Consider the following 22753-nt stretch of genomic DNA (forward strand, 5'->3'; position numbering starts at 1 on the left):
AAACTCGAAAGGCAAATCTTTTGGATGACATGCGGCCAATCGTTTATCCACACACTTCGGAGAATGTGCAAGAACCGAATAAAGGAAAGGGAAAAGGTAGGCCAAAAACCAAAGAACAAAAAAACAAGTTAGAGAATATGCAAAGGTGTTAGCTAAGAGGAAAAGTGAAATGACACCTTTTACTAGAGATCCTTCGGGGCATGAGCATACCGCGGCGAAGTACAAGAAGATTCTAAGAAAAGGGCTAGGAATATTATTGAAAAGGGCGAGACAAGTGATATGAAGAATAAAGGACCAATGTTGCACTCTCAACCTACTCCGTCGGAACCGAGCCAACCAACTCAACGAGACGTGAAGCTAAAGGCTCCAATTAATGATACAACACCTCTTTAAGAAAAGACCAATCTTGATAAAAGGTTCTTGGAAGATCTACCTCCTTGCATTATAGATTACATCATATGCACCGATGACGTCCCTCCGGATGGTAATTGCGGTTTTCACGTTGTCGTACAACAACTAGGGCCTTTCACTCATGGTGCCAAGTTATATAATGATAATCAAATCACTTATGTCCGTCAAAGGTTGTTGATGAAGCTAAAGGATAAACCGGAATTTTACAATACAATGTTGGTCGATGGGGATGCTAGTCTCAATATGCAATTCGTTAGGTATCAAATTCGTCTCCACGGGGCCAATACAATCACAAGGGATCATTGGATGAGCATGCCGATATGTGGGCACTTAATCGTCGACACATTCAATTGCGTGGTTCACTATTTCTCAAAAGGTGCTAGTTTCACACACACTCCGAAAACAACCATATGTGTCGAGCAACTTAGACGTAGAAGAGTGGTGATTGCGTTGATTGAAAATAACCATTTTATCGGTCTCCGGTTACTAGACAATTGTCCATTGCCTCCGATATGCAGTCACTCTTATTGGAATGGATTTAACCCCGACACAATGTTGGGTTGGTGCATTATGTATGAACATAACATGGAGATGTGGAAAGCTTTGCGGGAATCGGACAAAATTATACACGAAGGAATAATTTCACTTGAGGATGATTAAATGTACCATTAGTTAGACTAAATATGCTTTGAACTTGAACATAAGAATGAAAGATTGTGTTTTTTGGAATTTGGTCTTATTTTTGGGTTATTTGGTCATATTTTTGTGTTTTTTGAAATGCATCTTATATAAGTTCGGTTAAGAAATGAAATTACATGACATCTTCGAACTATTACATGACATAAGTCCGGTTAGGAAATGAAATTACATGACATTGCCGAAATAAAATTACATAACACTTAATACCCCATACGCGCTATGAAAAAGTCTTTAAGGATGCGGAAATGATCTTCATATTTGAAATCCTTTCTTTTCCATCGCCGCTATTCATTTTTTGATGTTAAAACAATTTCCTCGTATGTTTCACCCCGAAGTCGATTCCTCCTTACAATCCGAAATAAAGGCAAAAATTCCACAACTCTTTCTCTAATCTTTTGAAATCGAATGAACAAAGCCATTTGGTCAAGGTTATGAGGGTTACCTATGTCGGAGCATAATTTCTCTTGAGTTTTCCCCCAAAAACTATTACTCATAATACCATTCACTCTTCGTTCGTCACCCCTCTTTGGATAGCATAGTACGTAGTTTCTATAAAGAGAACTCAGAGTTCGGTTATACCTGAAATATAGCCATCAAACCGAACTACCTTATTGAATCTAAAAAATGTAATGGAAAACATGAGTTGAACATCAAGAACATAAGGATACCATAACTAATTGGTTTAAGTCTTCCAAACATAAGAAAACAAACTACCAAATCCGTAATAAAAAAGTCTTCCAAACATAAGAAAACAAAGTACTAATTGTTACAATCACTCATTTACGACGACCACTACGAGAAACTTTTCTACTATTGCGTTTAGAAGCTTTAGCATTTCCTTCGTTACCGGCATTGGATCATCAACATTTTTGGGTGAAAAAATAATAGCCAATTGGTTGTAGAGGTCAGTTTGTTCTCGAGTGTCCATGGGGTCTCCAGTCCGAATCTTTGCCATCAATTTAGCGTTAACCTTTTTGCAATCAAAAGCATAAATAAAGGACTAATTATTTTTCAATATTTCATAAAATTTTGAAAAGCAGAAAAAAGAGTAAATCTCTTACCGCCGCATTCCATAAGACCAAGGCCTCATCACCATAGGTAGGCGTATTCTTCATAATCTCCTAAGATTGTTTCTCCACTTCCTTCGCTTTCGCTTTCTCAACACGGGCTTGTTGGACTTTGTTTATCACAAAAGGATGAGAAAATTTTTCATACCATTGAATGTATCCTGGGTCATCGGCATTTGTCTCATCATACGAATCTGGCAAGTCTTCATTTGGAACAATATAATCTGCAAAGTTGTTCCAATGGGACACAGATGGAGCAGGTTCGTATTTGGGAACAATATTCTTTTCGCTGTTCTTAGATCCCTGCTTCGTCACCTTGAAGTTAAACTTTTCCGCTTCTAGTACAGTTTGGACGCAAGAAAATTATCTCAATACTCTTCGAGGATTGTACATTGTACAACCGTCAGGATAAAACAACGGTCCATTGTAACCCGCGACAGGCGAGAAATCAATAACATCAACATCTTCCTCTTCTTCATCTTCATTAAGGGTGTATGGATGAAAAACTACATCTTCAACCGTTAAATCATCCAATTTCTCCCTCAACCTCAACACCTTCTCTTCCTTATTTTTGTCCAGTGAGTTCAAAAATTCATATTTACCAGCTGTAGGCTTCCTATAAGGCCAAGGATTGTGAGCATGAGACAATTTCAGTTTAGAGAAGTGGTCGTACACCCAAACCTATGAGAAAAACCCACAAATGATACATTCGCAGTATGATTAGTAACAATACACATTCATTCACTTATTAAAAACAAAGTTCAATTTGTTCGCCATGAGAAGTTTCAAACACACAAAGGATAATTCAACGGCGTACCTGGACAAGGGTGTATAACCCTCCAAAGAAAACACTCCTAAGCCTCGAAGCTTTTCTGAGCTCCGCTTGAATTAATGAAAGAACCGCAATGCCCCAACAGTAGTTGTTCACCTGATCAAGGGGGTCCAATAGCTGGAGGTAATGGGCATTTACCACGTGACCTGAAGTGTCGGGGAAGAAAATGGTTCCTAGTTGATATAATAAATAAGCAGTCACATGGTGCTTAATCTTCTCCTCGGTCATCACCAACTTTCCTTCAAGAACCAACTTGCTTGTCCCACTAAACTCATCAAACAAGGTTGTCATCTTGATCTTTTTCAACATCTTCTTGCACGTGCAGTCTTTGTTTAACGGATTATGCTCATCACCTTCTTCAGGCTCTTTTGCAGCTCTTCTAAACTCAAATTGTGCCTTGTTAGATCTCCATCCTAGACACTTTTCGACCAACTTTTCAAAACGTTCATAACTCATTGAGTGATCATAGCCTTCTCGAACACTTGCTCTCGTAATTGGTAGGCCTGTGATTCTAAAACAATCATACGGAGTTATTGCCATCTCGCCAAACGGTAGATGAAAGGTATCCGTCTCTGGATAAGCCCTCTCGGCAAATGCAGTAACAGTGATAGCATCAAATTTTTGGTGCGCGTGCTGTATCGCGTTCATATACCGCCAACCGGACCTCATCACACTCATTTTCTATATTTCATATCTTGTTCTTTTGACGTTTTAAAACACGGACATCATTATTATGGTCATACAATAACAAAATCCTATCTTATATACTAATATATATAAAAAAATATATGTCAATATATAATAAAATCATTGAGAAATCTTCATGGTTAAGATTCACTACCTTTGCCGAATAGATCTTAGCATCCCATGAGTTTTTGTAGCCAAATAAGACGTCCCCTCCATCTCTTGGAGTACCATAAGTTGGGTTCTTTGGTGGAAAACACAAATCGTCATCAGGAATGTATGCATATCTAGCACAAGGTTTTTTAGCCACCTTTCTAGGTTTTTTCTTGACTTCTTCCTTTTCAACTTCCTCTTCATCCGAGTCGTCCTCTGCTTCTTCATCTTCATTGTCTCCATCCTTATCCTTAGCTTCCTCATCTTCTTCATTATCATCCCCATCATCCTTATCTCCGTCTTCCTTATCTTCTTCATTGTCATCCCCATCATCCTTATCTCCATCTTCCTTATCTTCTTCATTGTCATCCCCATCATCCTCATTTCCACCCATGACATCAGCTGGTTTCTCTTCTCCTCCTTGATTATCTTCTTGATTACCCATGTCTTCCACAATTTCTTCATTAACTTGTTGTATCACATTGTCAACACTATCTCTATTGACATCGTCTTGGATGACAACACCCGGTAATGACCCACGTCCATACTTAGCATTTTTGGTTCCACGCTTACCGGCATCACAACGTACTTTCCCTCGAGGCATGGGAGTTCTCAAATCTTCCGGTAATGGTTGGTTGGATTTCTTACCTTTGCCACTAAACAAAAGAATTAAGGAATAATTCACGCAAAAAAAAAACAACTAAAGAAAAAAAATCGTGTTCCAGGGTAGAGTTCGATTACCCAAGCATTTTTGCGAGCAAACCGAACTCCACATATATATGTAATTAGCCAAGAGTTCGGTTTATCAAGGTTTTTTGCGAACAAACCGAACATATTGGACAAAGTTCGGTTATAAAAGAACTCAACATAATGAGAAAAACAGTAAAGTTCGGTTACATGGAAAAGTTTGTTTTTATTTTCAAATATGGTTAGAGTTCGTTTACATGACAGTTTCAATATTTTTTTGCGAAGCAACCGAACAAATTGGAAAACGTTCGGTTATATGGGTACTAAACATACAGGGAAAAAAGGAACAGTTCGGTTACATGGAAAAAAAAATTCTTTTGTAATACAGGTAGAGTTCGGTTACATGGCAGTTTTAAACATTTATGCGAAACAACCGAACAGAGTTTCTTTTGTAATACAGGTAGAGTTCGGTTACATGGCAGTTTCAACAATATTTGCGAAATAACCGAACTCAGAGTTCGGTAACCTAGTTTTAAATCCTATAGAACCTAACTGTTCTTCGTAATCTTCATACCAGGTAGTTCGGTGAAGAAACTAGGGTAACAATAAAACACGTTCTAACCGAACTCAACACTGTAACGTCCATATGAACACTATTTTGATGGTTTCTACTCAATTGAACTGATGAAAATCAAATTAAAAGTAATGGGTTTGTCGGGAAATACCTGCGAATCGGTCCCATGGCAGACTCAGGGTTGTTCTTGCGACTGTTACGCCGAATCAATTGTTCACCTTCCGGTTCAAGTTCTTCCTCAATTTCATTTTCTTGATTAGCTAGATGTCCTAATGGTGGACCTTTTCCTGGGAGTCTTTTGGTTTGCTTTCGACGAACCATTTATATAGTTGATTGATTAATCGACGATGAATTTTTTTTGAATCGACGATTAATCGATGAAGACGAGTTTGAAGCGAAGAAGAAGAAGAGGAGGAGAAGAAGAGGAGAAAACAGTCTCCTTGCGGCAGATTTTTTTCTTTTCTTTTAGATTAGGTTTCACGATTAAGGTAGGGTTAGTGTTAATTAGGATTAATGTTAATTAGGGTAAGGGGAAAATTAGTAAACTCGCTACTTCAGGACATCTCTTAGCATTGTGGTCTTATAAAACAATGGTCCCAAAAAAAGACTGGTCCCAAAAAATCGTTCTTACTAAGCTAAACAACGGTTCAGCCCAGATGTGTTGAGCCCAACCTAAGTATTATAGTATTTCGTAGAGCTCAAGAAGTTGGCAATAGAAAGGAATACACGGATACACGCACTTTTCCCAAATCACACCATCTGTGAGCTCATTCTGTGTTTTTAGGGTTTCATCAACAAAGGCATAAGCAATAATCTACTAGTAAAATATCTACCATCGGCAATGAGTGCATCATCATTGAACTCTCCTGAGGTTCTCCAACTTATTGAGGTACTGTTACCATATCTCTTTTTACTTCAGTTTTGGGGTTTTATGACTTAATAGTCGTCCCTGATATGATTTCTTTTTTCCAAGGATTTCGTTTTTTGTGGGTTTCGAGTTTTATCTTGTTTGGTATCGTGGGTTGTCATCTGTTCAGCTTTTTGTAGATAATTCTAAGGTATATAAGAGTTGATTGTGATAATTCCCCAAAGAGGCAAAACTCATATTTTTGGTGTTATCTTTAATTCCCGAGAGAATAACAGAATTCCTAACTGCAGCATGAAATTTAATTTGTAAGTCACCAATTAAAGGGTTAGTCATTCAGTGAATTGAACAACAATGGTTTTTGTGGTTCAGGACATTGCTGTGTAATCATCCTGCAGCGATGAGTATGTCCCCTTTGTAAGAGTAGACTCTAAACAGAAGTTCAAAACTAGGAGTATAAATCAATTGCGTCACTAAGGGTATTTTGAAATCGTTATTGTTGTTTGTCGTGTGAATTGAGTGGGCAGGCTTGTTGTCAATCTTGTTTGAAAGAAAACTGTATGCCCATACTGTTGTTAAGTTCTAATGTCGTGGAGAGTAGCAATTTAAGGTTTAGTCTTTCAGTAAATTGAGCTACAAAGCTTTATTGTGGTTCAGGCCATTACAGTGTAATCATCCCACAAGGTGAGATTATGTCCCCTCCCTTTTATCTCTAGACAAAGGTTGGAGAGGAGTCTAAACCAATTATATACGAGTGGATGGATCTTGGCGATGTCATCACCAAGGATATTTTGAAATCTTGAGTGTTTTTTTTTTTTTTGGCATATCCAACTGCACATTGAATCTGACGTGGTTATTTGTTGTCAATTTTGCTACGGCATTTGGAACTTGTTAGTGTGCTAATGAACTTTACTTGATATGATTCAGCAATTTAAGGTTTAGTCTTCCAGTAAATTGAATTACAATAGTTTTTGTGGTTAATGTCATTACTGTGCAATAGTGCCACAAAGGTGATTAGTCCCCATTTACCTGTACAAATAGTCTCTAAACTTCGGTCGGATATTTGGAGAAGGTATAACTTGTTTATATCCAATCTTGGTGGTGTTCTTGTGTAGGCTATTATCTATGTTAAATTCGTTGGTGTTATTTTCTCTAAGAAAGTGCTGGTTGGATCATCTGATTAGATATTTGTTGTTTGTTTCGGTAAGACCATTATGAAAGCGGTAGTATTAATTGCTGTATGAATGTGCAGGTTGAATTTGATTGCTTTACTTGTTGTCAATTTTGTGAACTTATAAACAGTATCTTTATCGGAAGAACCTCATACTTAGAATGTTTAGTATTTTGTCAATTTAATCTCATCGGTAAATCATTTAGGTTTGTGTTGGTAAATCTTTTAGGTTTGTGTTTGAATGTTGTTTGAACCTCTAATGCACGCCATTGATAATCGTTACCAATTAGATTTACGTTGAATCTTAAGAATTTATTCAATTTTTTGTTATTTTTCTAATGCAGAATGGTGTCTGTAAGTAAATGGCTAGGTCATGCAGTCATTGAAAATTGTTAGATTGTGTCGAAACATAGAATTCATTCATTTATTTTTGTTGTTATTTTGCTAATGTAGAGTGGTGTCTGTAAGTAAGTGAGGTAATAGTTCCATGTAATGTTATGATCTTTCCTTGGTACTCCTTGATTTGGGAATCATACTGATGTTATACTTATTTTGTGTATCCAGCAAGAAAAACAAAGGGCTATGGTGAATGAGATGGTCGCAAAGCTTACAAACACCTGTTGGGACAAGTGCGTCACTAGTACCCCCGGTAGCAAGTTCAGCTCGAGTGAATCTAGCTGCATTGCTAGCTGTGCTCAGCGTTACTTGGACACGAGTATGCTCATTATGAAGCGCTTCCAGAATATGCAGCAATGACTAATATTTTTGTAATGTTCAGCGTTTAGTATGAACAATCGCCTCAGTAAAGCGCTTCTGCCATATTACGTAATTAGTTGCGCAAACACAAAAAAACCATGGGAGTATTTTTCTCTTGGATGTTATTGGTTACTTTCAAATTGAAACTTTACTGAAGATGCATATATTGGATATGTTACTCTGTCTTCTTTTTGCTTGTCTGATTTCTTAGTTGTTTTTGTCTTTGTATACATGAAATCTGTTCAGACACTGTATTCGACAATGCACCGCAAGCTTACTACTTCATTTCACTATTATACATCTGTGCTTTTAAGTTGATTGGATCTATAAGTTGCTCCGGTTATGCTTAGAAACTGGCAGGTAAAGATCCCAATTGAAACCAGAGGGCCTCATAGGCAGCAAGTTTATTTGGGCTCTAGTTCTTCGTTTCTAATAGCGTTTTTTTTTTTTTTGTTACCAAAAGATCACAGTGGCAGTTTTTAACAACCAAACTGCTATTGCTTTTACTGATTTTTTGAACATTTTCCTTCGTAAAACACTCTTTGAAGACACTGTCTTCACCTTAATAACACGTTAGTTCAGATTCAGAGTGGGGGATCCCTATCCTTATTTATTCTGCTCCCTCCTGCTCTCTTCTCTACTGGGTGACAGCATTAATGGCGAAAGACAAGAATTTAGTAGTAATAAATTGCTTTCGTTCTTATCACTGCATCAGTTTCTTCTTCAGACCACATTTAATGTCTATAGCTCATCTGTCCACACCTCCCTATCCTCTCCCCCCAATCTCTGCAAATCCAATTAATGTCTGCACTAACGCTCTCTGACTTTGGTCCTCAAAAAATTATTTTAGGATATTTTTTTGAAAAATAGTGGCATCTGAAATAGAAGAAGACCCATGAAACAAAGAGTAGTGTAATAATGATGTAGCAAAACAAATTGCCACATTTGATATGATAATTATTGGACTCAAAACAAAAGGTGATTAGTATAATCTGGTTCTTTTTCTTCTTTTTTTTTCTTCATAATTGTAAGTTGTTCGGGTCTCTGCTAAGCTTCTTGTACTTCTTGTACAGTGTGTTGGGTGGTGACAGTAGTTTTAGCAGCTGAAACCGAAGGAGAAGATGAGACTTCTTGAATCCTACTTGGTTTTGAAGCATTTGATGATAATGATGTGGGCATCATTGGCGGTGGGGCAGCACAAACTGGAACCACTGATCTAATGTTAACTGATGGAGCCATGTTATGTGAGTGATGAAATCCAAAGGTGTTGATATCTCTAGGGTACGAAAATGTTGTCTGCGCCATGCACCTTGCAAGAGATGGTCTAATCGAAGGAGGAGGAGGCAGAGCTGGGACATAACCAATGCTTCTGATATGGGTTTGTTTTGTAGTTGTTCTTCTATCAGGCATTGGATTGTTAATTAGCGGAGGATAAGTACACATTTGGTAGTTTGGGTTAGGCTTTGAATTTGCTTGATTAAGATGGTCACATTCAATGGGTTTTTTCTCGTTGACAAATGATTTCCCATGAAGCCATTCTTCTTCATCTTGTTGATGTTCTTGTATGGGAACTGAGACTTCTTGTTTATTGACTTGAAGATTGGTTTTAACTTGTACTGGAATTGATTTGTTGGGTGTGAGCAGAGACGGGTTTTCTGTCGGTCTTACCGTTGTTGGACGAAGAGGAGCAAAGACCCTGTTCTGATATTGGCTTGGATGGAAATCTGAGGACATAGCTATAGACCTCCACTGCTGATATAACATCGAATTCTCAGTAGAAGTGCCATATCTACATTTGCTGTTGTTAACGCTAAATCCTGAAACTATTCCTTTTCTTGCTTGATTCATAATCCTTTGTTTTCCTTGCTTAGTTTCATCTTTATGACTATACTTTGATAGAACTCTTGCAACAACTACTCTTTCTTGTTCTTCATTACTATCAGTAGTTTCTTTGTTTGTCAGCGAAGACGAGGAAAGACTCAAATTTGGCACTGCATAAATAACAACCAGGGCCATGTTTATTTAGCAAAACAAAAGCCAAACAGTAAAATAAAATAAATCATTCTAAATGAGAAAGCCCTTACTCTGTTTCAAAGTAGACCAAGCAGCCAATGCAGCATTTTTCTCAGCTTGTTTCTTAGTTTTTGCTGGTTCCCCTTTGAAAAGCATACCGGCAACTTCAACAGTACTACTGAAAACAGGTAAATGACCTGGACCTGATCTCACGGTAGTGTAAGTTGGTAGATTAAGTCCAGCTCTATGAGCTGTTTCTTGAAGTAAGTTCTTGTACACTCCAGTTTCATCCTATAAAAGACAATTAAATGTGCGATACTACTTAAGAACATGCACGTACGCTGCAACAATATGAGTTTTCAAATGTAAAATTTTGTTTATAATACTTACAATGACTTTGGCAGTTAAAGATCTTGAAGGACCTCTAATGGAAAGAGTATTAAGAGCAACCTCAGCAGCAGAGTGTTCAGCTTGTCTAAGTGTTGTACAATTGCATGGTCCTTCAAATACTTCCCCATTGAAGTTTACTGATGCTTTGAATCTCGGTGCATGATCAGGTCCTTCACGTATACATGTGTATGAAGGTAGATTAAAACAGCTTCTTTGTGCTAGTTCTTGCAACTGATTCTTGTACATACCTCCGGAAGAATTTAAAGAAAAGAAGTAAACAACCCCACTTGCTAAATCAAACCAGATTTCTCACTTCTCACATGGGTTTTAGCATTTGATGAGGAAAGCTCTTGCAGAGAATTAGAAATTCAACTTATATTTCATATTATTATTTTTATATTGAGAGAAGAAATTGGATTCCTTGGCTCTGTTTAAAGCACGCTTTCCCAATGCAGCACAGTTTTCCACCATTTTTAGTGAGGAGAGAGAGAACCACTAAACCAGAGTCATCAATGGTAGCATTAATGGTGTTGTTGTGTATAAAAGCTAAAGTTCTTTTCATTCTTTATTTTTTTCATCTTTTTGTTTGCATGTTTTTGTCGATTTAGATTTTGGACTTGTGATTTTGGGCTGTTTTTTGTTTTCATTTATAAATGTATGGGCCAAGTTTGACATGAATGTTAATCGACTCGCTAACTCTGGTAGTAACTTAAGTTTTTTTTTTTTTTTTTACAATCGCCGTATAGTGATGTAGAGGGGTAAATCTGACGGAACGAGAAATTATTTATCACATCGCGTAAATCTTCTTTTAAATAAAACTGTGTCATTTCCTTTATCCATGGATCTCTATCTTTGAGTGGAAAGAAAAATCAGTGGAATTTTTTAATTGACATGTTAGTCAATAACAACAATTTTTGGTTATTTGTCGGGGATTTTAATTTCATCTTACATAGCTCCGAGAAACAAGGAGGTAATGTTGTTGGTTCTTTTCCTCCTAATTTTGTTAGAGAATATTAATTAAAATGAATATAAATGAAGTTTTTTCGTATGCCAATCCTTATACTTGGTGTAATCGAAGGTTCAAAAGCCCTACTGAATGGATTTTCGAGAAGTTGGATAGGTCTTTTATGAACGATAAATGGGTCTTAGTTTTATCCCAGACTAGAGTCACAAATCTAAGTAGAATCTACTCTGATCACAGCCCTATAATGGTGAAATGTTTTCATTACGAGAAGAAGGTAAACATTCCTTATAAGTTCTTTACGTGTTGGCAGCTTAATCCTGAATTTAAAGATGTTCTGAATAATTCTTGGTCTCGAAGTGTGAATGGTTCTCCTTCTTATGTTGTCGTCAATAAACTTAGTCATGTAAAGGATGTTTTAGGAAAGTGGAATGTTAATTCTTTTGGTCACATTAAAACAACAATAGGAAGATTAAATACTAAGTTAGAAAAACTTCAAGCTTTGCCTTACACTCCTCAGATTGGTGATTATATTTTAAACTACTCTAAGCAACTTGATTATTGGTATGAAATAGAACATTGTTTCTACAAACAAAAATCAAGAATAAACTATTTCACTCATTACAATAGGAATACGAGTTTCTTTCATAACACTGTTAGGCTGAGAAACATGTATAACACCATCCATACTATAAGAGATGATCAGGGTAATTGGTTGGAAAACAGAGAACAAGTTGTTGATTTTTTTGTTGGGCATTTTAAGAGAATTTATATTCCTAAAACCCTTGTGAGAGGGACATTGAAGAATCTTTAAGATTTATCACTCTTATCATAACTGAAGACATTAATACCTCCTTAATTGCCATCCCCTCCTACCAAGAAATATTGGATACGGTTCATATGATGGCGCCTTGGAGTTCTCCATGCCCGGATGGTTTCCCACCTGGATTCTTCAAGGACAATTGGGACACTGTTCATACTGAGGTTGTTTCACATGTGCAGAGTTTTTTCATAAATAAGTATCTTCTTAAACAAACAAATTTTGCTTATATAACTTTAATTCCTAAAATCAAGAATGCTGCCACCCCTCATGATTTTAGACCTATTAGTCTGTCCAATTGTGTTTACAAAATCATATCAAAAAGTTTAACTAATAGGTTGAAGCCTCTGTTCGATTCTCTGATATCTTCTTTTCAGTCTGCATTTGTTGCTAATCGTCAGATTCATGACAATATTGTGATAACACATGAAATTCTTCATTCCTTTAAAGCAAAAAAAGAAAAATTCGAAAAATAGTCATATAGCGATAAAACTTGTTCTTTCTAAAGCATTTGATAGATTGGAATGATCTTTTATCATTGTTGTCTTTAAGAAATTGGGCTTCTCTGAGGATTGGTTTAACTTGATCTATCAGTGTGTTAGCACGGTGTTTTACTCAGTCTTAGTCAATGGCTCTCCTGGTGGACTTTTCTTCCTACTCGGGGCATTAGACAGGGGGACTGTCTTTCGCCTTATATCTTCATTCTTTGTATGGAGGTTTTATCTCAGTTCCTGCTTAAAGCTGAGGATGAGAAACTGATTCAGGGATTCAAATTCAGAAAAAATAGTCCCTCTATTTCTCATCTTTTTTTTGCAGATGATTGTATGCTGTTTTGCAAAGCTTCTGTCACTTATGTAAAGAACATCCTTAAGGTTATCAATGTTTTTGCGAAGGCTTCAGGTCAGGCAATTAACTTTGATAAATCTGGTTTTATGACTAGTGGGAAAATGCATCATTGACACATTAAGATCTTATAAACAACCCTTAACATGAATTTTCTTAGTAGCTCTGAAAATATTTAGGTACTCCTTTGTTTATCGGTAAGGACAAGACTAGATCCTTTTCTTTCCTCATTGATAACTTCTATGCTAGGCTGAACTCTTCTAAGAAATCCAGCTTGAATATTGCTGGAAGAACTGTGGTAACTAAGCATGTTTTTTCTAATTTATCTACTTATCATATGGCTTGGTTTCCTCTTCCGAAAACTGTTACTAGTAAAATAGATACTATAGAGAGAACTTTCTGGTAGTCTAAAAAGAATCCTAAACATGCAGCTTACTTTCGATCATGGGGTGATATAGGAAAATCAAAATTAAATGCTGGTTTAGGTATTAGGAATTCCTTTGCTACTAATAGGGTTTTCATTTGTAAACTTGGATGGAGACTTTTGAAGAATCAGAATAATTTGCTTTTTTCTTTTCTTAAAGACAAGTACTTTCCTAATCAGACTCTATTATAAATTGACAAGGCTTCCGATTCTTCCTTTTGGATTTGTAAAGGTATTGTTAATGGGATGCAATTCATTAAGGCTAACTCAGTGGTTAAAATCAACAATGGGGCTCTCACTCATATTTGGAATGCAATCTGGATCCCAAGGAATAGTAACCCTCAAGTTCCTTTGCATTCTAGTTGTAGTAATTGCTTTTTTTTCTCTGAACTATTCGATTATACTCATAATTGTTGGGATGTTGCTCTATTGAATCAATTATTCTCTCCTGATGAAGTTACTAGGATTAGGACTATTAGGATTAATCTATCTCAGTCCGACTCTATTATGTGGGCTCATACCAGAAATGGTAATTTTACTATTAAGTCAGCTTATAGAATCTACATGAATGATACTGCTTCTTCTGAGGACTCTGCTTTCTGGAGAAAAGTTTGGGGTATTGATTGTACCGAAAATCAAGTTTTTTATGTGGATTTTTTTTGCATATATGATCCCTGTCAACTCTTTATTGCAGTTTTATAACCCAAATGTGGATGTGACTTTCCCTCTCTGTCATACTCATGAGGAAACCATTATGCATCTATTTATAAACTGCCCTGTGGTCTCTCATATTTGGTTCGGACTCTCCCTTCAGCATCTTGTTCAAACAGATTGTGAATGGGTTGATGATATTTTCCTTGGCATGAAACTAATCTGGGAATATCCCCCTATAAAGTCTCTTGGCCTAATGTTGGTGCTATAGTTTTATGGTGTGTCTGGAAGTTGAGGTGTGATGTGATTTTCAAGAGTGTCTTTGTGGATATGAACATGATCATTTCGGAGATCAAGAGAATGATTTGTTCCTATATTGCTCCGCAGTTTTGTTCTTCGAATTATTCTCGTGAAGTTAAAATTACAGGACTGAAGTAGATCATATTATGTTTGTGGATGATTCTTACAAGGATTTTAAAATGGGTATTGGTGTTATTTGGTGTGACGTTGCAGGAATAGTAAGAAGGGCTAGATCAGACTTTGGATAGGTTCAAGATGCAGTAGGAGCTGAAGCTGCGGCTCTAATTTTGGTGATCTCTTGGGAAGAAGAGATGAATCTCTTCAAAGTGTTGTTTGTTAGTGATTATTTCAACTGGTGGAATTTGTGAATGGCCGCGGTTCTAGCGTGAATTGGAGAAGTTTGGATCTTTTGGAACATTATCAGAATTTACTTTCTAGTATTGTGTCCTTTAAAGTTATGTATATAAAACGGTTGAATAACTCTCTAGCAGACCGGCTTGCACGTCGGGCTAGGAAGAACAGTCTTAAGGGTCTTTGGTTCTCCCTTCCTAATTTTATGAACTCTCTACTTAGGAAGGTAAACCTGAATGTAATCTGTAACTCTTTCTTTTGTTAATGCATGGTGTGTTTCAAAACAAAATAAATAAATAAAACATAAGACACTTTGACAAGGTTTTACAGCTTTTTTGATTGTTTTTTCTTCAGCTTCACTTGTCGCATCGGAAGAAAACATCCTAATTCTTATATAACATCCAAAATTCGTAGATATAAAGAATAAAAAATGCCATTCTTCATCTCACGTTACATTTTTACCTTTTCTTTCGTTAACTGAATTTCATTAAAGATCTTATTTGATGTAATATAGCAATTCAAGTCTTTTATTTCTTTTTTATGAAAACCTATATAACATTTCCGTAGGTGATGTTTTTCATATACTTTTAAAATTTTTGATAAGTGCATAATATACATATTCATATGATCAAATCCATGCTTATATTAGCTATTATTCTTGCATTTTAGTTGTTACTACATTTGCTTTCTATCTTATGTCTTGTATTAGGTAAATCATCCCCAAAAGAATGAAAATAACGATAAAAATATCTCATGCTATCTAAGTGTTTAAAAACCAAGAAAAGTGGAAGAAATTCTATGAAAAGCAAGCATTGAATGCCAAGAATCCTAGTGACCAAAAAGTCTTAAAATATAGGAGTTCTTATCATCGTTTCGGATATAATTGAATGATCGAGGTCATTCCGAGTTCGGACGAAGAAATTATGAGCAAAACAGTGAAACCAACTTAGACTTCGTATCTGTTGGGCTTGCGCAGAAAATAAGGGTTACGTTTCGGGCTTTCCGTGGACGGGAAAATAAGATTTTTGTTGGTTTTTGAGGAGGTTAAGTCTCGTAGTTGGATAAGGATCAATAGTAGGTGGAACAGTTTGAGGAGGTTAGGTTTCCCATCTGGAATAAACATCAAGAGGAGATTACAAAAGTCTATATCAAAGGGAGCTTTGACACATCTCTCTACACGTAAGAGGGCATATTTTGGTTTACCCCTTTGTATGGGCGAACAAAGATATTTTTTCTTGTTCTTCTGTATTATTTTTTTGTTGTATATTTGTCATAGGTTTTAATAACCCCGTGAGTGGTTGATTCTTCTATTGGTTGGAGATGTAATGGGAATTAATCTGGCCGGTAAGTTTTAATTTTCATTATCTCTTTTTATCGTTCATGTTTTACTACGTATATCAATTATGTTATTATGTTCATGTAATATGATTGGTTGTTTGGTTTAGAAACATAGTCATAAAACTTACCATCATCATAGTATGCGATATAGTTGGAACTCTTACCTGAGTTAGACTGATTTTCTTTGAGATTGCAAGACATCTTGTTGACTAGGTCGTGATACCCAACTGTCATCTTGTTCATGTCGTCAAGTTGAATTGTTTCTCTTGAAGATTTTCCTCTTAAAATTCCTTATAGGAACAAAGTTACTTTTAAGAACCCATTTCTATGAGATTGGAAGACATCTTGTTGACTAGGTCGTGATATCAAACTATCATCTTGTTCATGTTTTCAGATGAACTGTTTCTCTTGAAGATTTCTCCTTAAAAATTCCTTGTAGGAATAAAGGTATTTTAAGAACTCATGTCTTGGAAGGAGGATTCTTCCAATTTCTCTTAGGGAGATTTGTGTAACTACTCGTTTCTTATTCGAGTGAGCAGAGCTGATAACCAGACATGTTTTACTAACAGTCAATATTCTTGAACCAAGAGGTTTATAAATTCGAATATCAGTCACACTCTTGAGAATAAGATTCAATGTTGTAGATGGTGGATTTTCAACAAAGGTCAAAACCGTAAAATCATGATATTGCATGTTTTTGACACGAATTTCAGGCATGTGACGATTCATATTTTATGAACCATGATGAATATGTTTCTCGAAAATCCTCCACTAGCTGAACGTCCGATTCCTCGCATTTCATCATGCCCTCTATGTAGAAAAACATAATTGGGCGATTCTCTGTATGATTGAGAACTCAACGCCTTCAGGACGTCGGTGACACTCACTGTTCCCTGACTATGTAGAGAGATCGTGTATAGACTCAGGTGGTTCTCCGTAAGATTGAGAGCATTAACGCCTTCAGGTTGCCGGCAACACTCGTTGCTCCCTGACTATGCACCTTTCAGAAGGTGTATGACGCTTTAACTGGCTAATACCCTTTCCGCAATAGATTAATTCTACCATGACATTCGTCGCTGAATTCCTAGAATATAATCTATTTTATCTCATTGCTTCGATTTCATGATCGAATCCACGACTTGATCTCATGAAATGGCAATAGACAACTATCTTATCTAATACTCCGATTTCATGATCGAATGCACGGCTGATCTCATGGAATGGTAATATATAATCTTATTATTTTGATTCCATGGTCAAATCCATGATCCCACGGAATGGTCATGCTTATTTATTATTCTGAATTCATGGTCGATTCCACGGCTGATCCTATGAATTTATAATAAATAAATACTCATTTTTATCTCTTAGTTTCATGAATTATTCTCCACTGAATTTCATAAATTGATAATAATTATTCAACAACCGGGCATCAGGACCATCACTGAGTAAGCCCCATAAAATGGTGCAAGTGTACTCGACAATGATGCACGACCGAGCACCCGAATGCACAAACGAGCATTCAAAAATATGGATAAATGAGGAATCCTACAAAAAACAGGAGAAAAACAATAATAATAAAATAATAGGCGCTCATGGGACGGGCCCACCGGCTCGCCGGTCGTGCCCTAGCCGTGGCCGGTCCCATGCCTCTCCCATTATTTTTCCTTATTTTGTTATTTTCATGAACTCATGAAAACTCCTTCATTGTAGCAACTTTCCTTGTTTGAGCAAAGCTCACGGTTTCTCCATATTTTCATGGTTTCATGAGAAATAATAATATAAAATAGGGAAAGTTGTTGCGGGACCGTTCAACCTAGCCGGTCGGCCATGCCATGCCGTGTCCGGTCCCACACCTTGTAATCCCTAGTCTTCCATAATTATTATTTTCCTAATCTCATGAAACTCCCCCGTTTCAAAAAAACTCATGGTTTCTCCATAGTTTCACGGTTTCATGAAAAATAAGAATATAAAATAGGGAAAGGTGTTACGGGACCGGGCAACCTAGCCGGCCGGCCATGCCCAAGACGTGGCCGGTACCACACCTTGCAATCCCTAGTCTTTCATAATTATTATTTTCCTCATCTCATGAAGTTCCTCAGTTTGAGCAAAAATCATGATTTCTTCATATTTTCTCAAATATTGCTCAAATCATGAAAAAAGCCATAAGCCAACATGATCACACGACCGGATAGATTCTCACGGAAATATTAAATGTTAAAATATCCTTATTTTAATATTTACAAAATATTAATCAAATGAGCATACATGCTCATTCGAGCAAAAATTAAGAATTTCAGTCAAGATCAAACTCTTCTGAAAAATCAACATAATGCTCAAACGCGCGTCAGAAATACTGAAACTCTCAAGATTGAGACAAGGACATTATGGTGACAAGGGCATGCTTCCTTGACCGACCAAGATCAGCCCTAAGGCTCGCATAAATCCGGTCCCACACATTTTCACAATTTTGACCTAATTTGCTCAATTGCTCATATTGGGCCCAAACTATTTTCAACCAACCTGGAGTTTTCTCAAACGACCACCAGCTGGTCCCATGACAACCAAGAGCCGGTCTCATGCTCTCTTGGTCGGTCCCTCACTTTCCTATAATTAGGTTTTATCAACTAATGCTCAATCGAGCACCATTTCAATAAATGATGAAATCGTCATTTAATCATCATTCTTTCACCAACCAGCCAACTGAGGACTCTGGTGCATGCTCACTCGAGCATTTGGGCATCACATGGACATCCATCATCCCATGTGGTCGGTCCCTCTATCACTCATGACTTATTTTCAGCGATTCATCAATTGACGAACAATTGATCAAAAATCAGGGTTTCGAATAAATGCTCCACGAATCATCATTCTCAGCAAGATTCAAACAGTAATAAATTTATGTTGATTCAGCAATCAAACATCTGGATTAATCATATAATATTTGGTAGTCTACCAATATTTTAGTTAATATTTATTTGGGTCACGTCACCCATAAATAGTTTGTCGAATTGAGCAATACTTGCTCAGTCTATCAATATTCAGTAAATTATCAGTAATTTACTAAAATGAGCAATACTTGCTCAGTCGCCCAAATAATGATCCCGCTATCAACATTCAATAGTTTATCAGTAATTCATCGTTGAATTTACCATTTCTAGCGCAATGTCAACATCATTCAAAAGAACTACGCATGTTCAATCCATGAATCATTGATCATTCATCACTCATGCTCAATTCAACAAAATCTAGACTCGCTGTCTAACCAGTCAACAATTGACTAATTAATACACGTATGTCATGCAGACTCCACGATTCGTGAGACATAAATCACGTCACATTGGGGGACACCAATTAGGGTTTTGGTCTGCCGGACTACAACACGTGGATTCATCCATAATGAGAAGTGTGAGTAAGTCGTGCAAACGGTTGAAGGAGTTAGAAAAGTAGTGGGTGGATGGTTAAACGAGTCTCTACACGACCTGGAATTGGTCTCACCATGATTTCCTGCTTCCCCACTCTTTCACTCAAGAAACCATCACACTTACAGGGATCAAGGTCTTTACTACTCTGGCAATATAAATAAGTCTCTGAATCCATGATTGAAGGACATGATTATCAGCAATCAGCAATTGTCTACATAGAATTTCTCGAGTAACTACTCTCAAGAATTCATCAATCTACCAGAACTTATTCGAACTCATCAGTTCACCAAAATTTGCAGAAACCTTCAACACATCCACAATCCTTGATCATCACTGATCCCACATAATTCCCAGCTTCCCTCCTACAGATCAACCCATCCCTCTTTGCGACCGAATTGAATCTGGAACGACGCTTGACTTGGTTTAGGTTGGAGTCCTACAGATTGATATCTCTAATCTAAGCACTCCCTTTGCAGTGCATCTGTGTGAGGTTGAACAGTTTTCTCGGTTGAGGAGTCTCGAAAACACGCTCGTGTCTTCAAATTCCTTGAAAAACCAGCAAATTTTTTTTCTCCATCCACAGATTGGTGACCACAGTGGGAGATTAATCCCTCGGTTGCAATCTCAACTTTCACAAAATGGTTGATCTTAGGTCAGGTTCAGTTACAAATCCTAACACAAACGCTAGCACTAGCAACAACGGGGGTACTTCATAAACTACTCCTGCTTCCAACACCGGTGCTGTGGGTATCACTCCTCCGCAAACCAACATTGGAGACCATCCTCTCTTCGGCGGGCTCCCGAGGAAATTAGAGAAAATCCTCCTACCATAGCTGATCTTATGAAGGTGCAAGAGACTCTTGCCAAAAACCATATTGACACGGCTGCAACGCAGAAATAGTTGTACAATTATCTCAAAACTCTCACTGACAAGATGTCAGAGAAAACTCAAGAGAAGGGAAAATCCAAAGAAACATCCTCGACTGCTGATCCTGAAGTCACTCTGATCCATGTCGTAGACGATGATGAATTCCACAAGGCTGCAGATAATCCACCAACGAAGGAACTTGCAGGCTTCATCACCCGTGAAGACCTGGAACGCTTTATGGAGGATCGAGGAAAAGACAAGACACCATCTGTCCACCGTCATCAACCTCCATATCCTGCTATTATACAGAGGATCCCTCTCCCGAAAGGTTATAAAACTTCTCCAACATTCACACTTTACAATGGAACTGTAATGCCCGAGAACATGTTTCTCGATTCTTGGAAGCACTAGGAGAACATGAACACAATTTCGTGTGAAGGAATTATCGAAATATCTGACAGATCGAGCATGCACCTGGTACAACAACATTGCACCTGAGAGCATCGATAGTTGGGGAGAAATGGTTAATGCCTTCTACAGGAAATACTTCTTCGTCTTAGAGCGAATTACTCTCTCTGACTCAGGAAGAATGTCTCTGAAGAGAAATGAACATCCGAACGACTATGTGAAGAGGTTCAGAGTCCAAGCTTTGTATTATCATGACCCGAATGTCACTGAACAACAACTAGTGGACTTGTGAATCAATACAATGATCCCGATCTGAGCCTTGCTGGAAAATCTCTGGTTCCACACTTTTTCAGAGCTTCATGAAGCATCCAAACGATCAACGACTTCCGCACCTGCTTTACTGGAAAGAGCAAAGTACGCAAGGTTGAGGAACCCCGAAGCAGCCGACGCCTAGTCAAAAATCAGTACAATCTCCAGCCCTCAATAAACGTTGTTGCTGAAAGGAATTAACGGAAAGCCGAGACACAACATAAAAGCGCTTCTCCAACATCTCAGGCTCTTCTGAAGGCGCAAAGAAAAGATAACCAATCCTGAAATGCATAAACCTCGATCCAACATCAATGAACGGGGAAATGATCAGGCAGAATCAAACTTCTCTATTCTCATGAAGGACTGATCGAGTTACTGGAAGTCTGGGTTAAAGATGGTGCAATCAAATTGTCGTTCATCAGGAGAGAGCCAACTGAAGAATAAATGGAGAATCCTAGCTTAAACTGAGGACTGAAAAAGTACACAAGAATCCTCTCCCAGTCAAAACCTTTACACTCTCTGAACAACTAGTCAAAGAAGCAGTTCAATTGTTGATCAAGCATGTATGCGAAATTGCTCTATCTGTCTAAGGAACAAAGGAAAGACATGTTCACATCACCGAATTACATTGTGTCAGACATCTGTACATCTCGGAAATACTCCTTGAACCTTCATCCACAGACAAGAAGATGCAGGACTGTGGACTGCTTACCACAGTCCATCTCATAGGAAATGAATTCAGAAGAATGACGATCGATGCTGACACCGCCATCAACATCATTCCACTGAAAACCCTCAGAGCCGCAGGCATCACTCGACAAGAAGCTACTAGTGATCCCATCTCAATCAGATACCTTGAGGGAACGCTAGGAAATACTTATGGATACATCACTCTCACCATAAGTTCAACCTGGACAGAAACCAAGTTTCACATAATCAGGAAGATCCAGGATATGACATGTTCTTCAGACGAGCATGGATCCATGCTGAAAAGATGGGTACTGACAAAGTGTCTTTGGTTGCACATATCTCCAATAAAGAAAGTTCTGATCCAGAAGATTTGGCGGACATTCCATCATCAGAGCACTTGGAGGAATTTCGAACTTTGACGAGGTTGAAGCAAGAAACTGCAAAAGATACATAGACATTCATCAAGAGGTTCCACACTCAGGAAAGTCTCATTCATTCCATGTCTATATCGTTTATTTACTCACATGCTATCCTAGCATGGGGACTCAATTTTTCTAGCAACTCTGCTATTGCGATATGAATGGTAGCTTCACCACATTAGTATTTTACCAAGTGGTTGACTCTGAAATTTTATCGAATCAAGCACTAAGACATTCATTATCGAGATGATGTTCAAGCATGGCAAAGAAAACTTTGGGAATTTCTCCATAGCATTGCAGGAGTGTCCATGTGTTTCATATAATCATAAATCTCTGATGTCTGCACAAGTGTTGAATCCCACTACCGCAATGAAAGGGATACTGAATCAACAGAAGATACTCAGAGCCGTGACGATCAAACCTAAGACATTCGATGCTTAAGGGATATGACGCTTTAACGCTCAAGCATCTAAGAAGCCTTCAAATTGTACTCCCAATCAAAGAGTACATCTTCAATAATGGTGCATCGACTTAGCACAATTATCTCGAAGATGATTCAACACCAGCACGATCAAAGTGTAACCGAACTACAATCGATAAGTCTTAATTATCCTATAATAAGACTTCTGAAGATGATGCAACAT

General features: G+C 37.5%; 1 protein-coding gene across 1 annotated transcript; it reads right to left on the minus strand.

Annotated features, from left to right (window-relative positions):
* Positions 1-8572: 8572 nt before the first annotated feature.
* LOC113274310 (double-stranded RNA-binding protein 3-like) lies at positions 8573-10784 on the minus strand. Its single transcript, XM_026523730.1, has 3 exons — positions 10303-10784; positions 9984-10203; positions 8573-9890 (listed from the first exon to the last, which is right to left on the minus strand). Exons 1-3 carry the CDS (start codon positions 10546-10548, stop codon positions 8947-8949), a joined length of 1410 nt encoding a protein of 469 aa, XP_026379515.1. The 5' UTR covers positions 10549-10784; the 3' UTR covers positions 8573-8946.
* Between the last annotated feature and the right edge of the window lie 11969 nt (positions 10785-22753).

Source organism: Papaver somniferum, chromosome 4, assembly GCF_003573695.1.
Source record: "Papaver somniferum cultivar HN1 chromosome 4, ASM357369v1, whole genome shotgun sequence".
NCBI lineage: Eukaryota > Viridiplantae > Streptophyta > Magnoliopsida > Ranunculales > Papaveraceae > Papaver > Papaver somniferum.

Excerpts from the sequence above, each read along its gene's own strand:
- LOC113274310 (XM_026523730.1), bottom strand. The coding sequence starts at position 10,548 with ATGTACAAGAATCAGTTGCAAGAACTAGCACAAAGAAGCTGTTTTAAT. Across the intron at positions 10,204-10,302 it reads CTTTAACTGCCAAAGTCATT|GATGAAACTGGAGTGTACAA; the intron begins GTAAGTATTATA and ends TGTCTTTTATAG. Across the intron at positions 9,891-9,983 it reads TTGGTCTACTTTGAAACAGA|TGCCAAATTTGAGTCTTTCC; the intron begins GTAAGGGCTTTC and ends TTATTTATGCAG.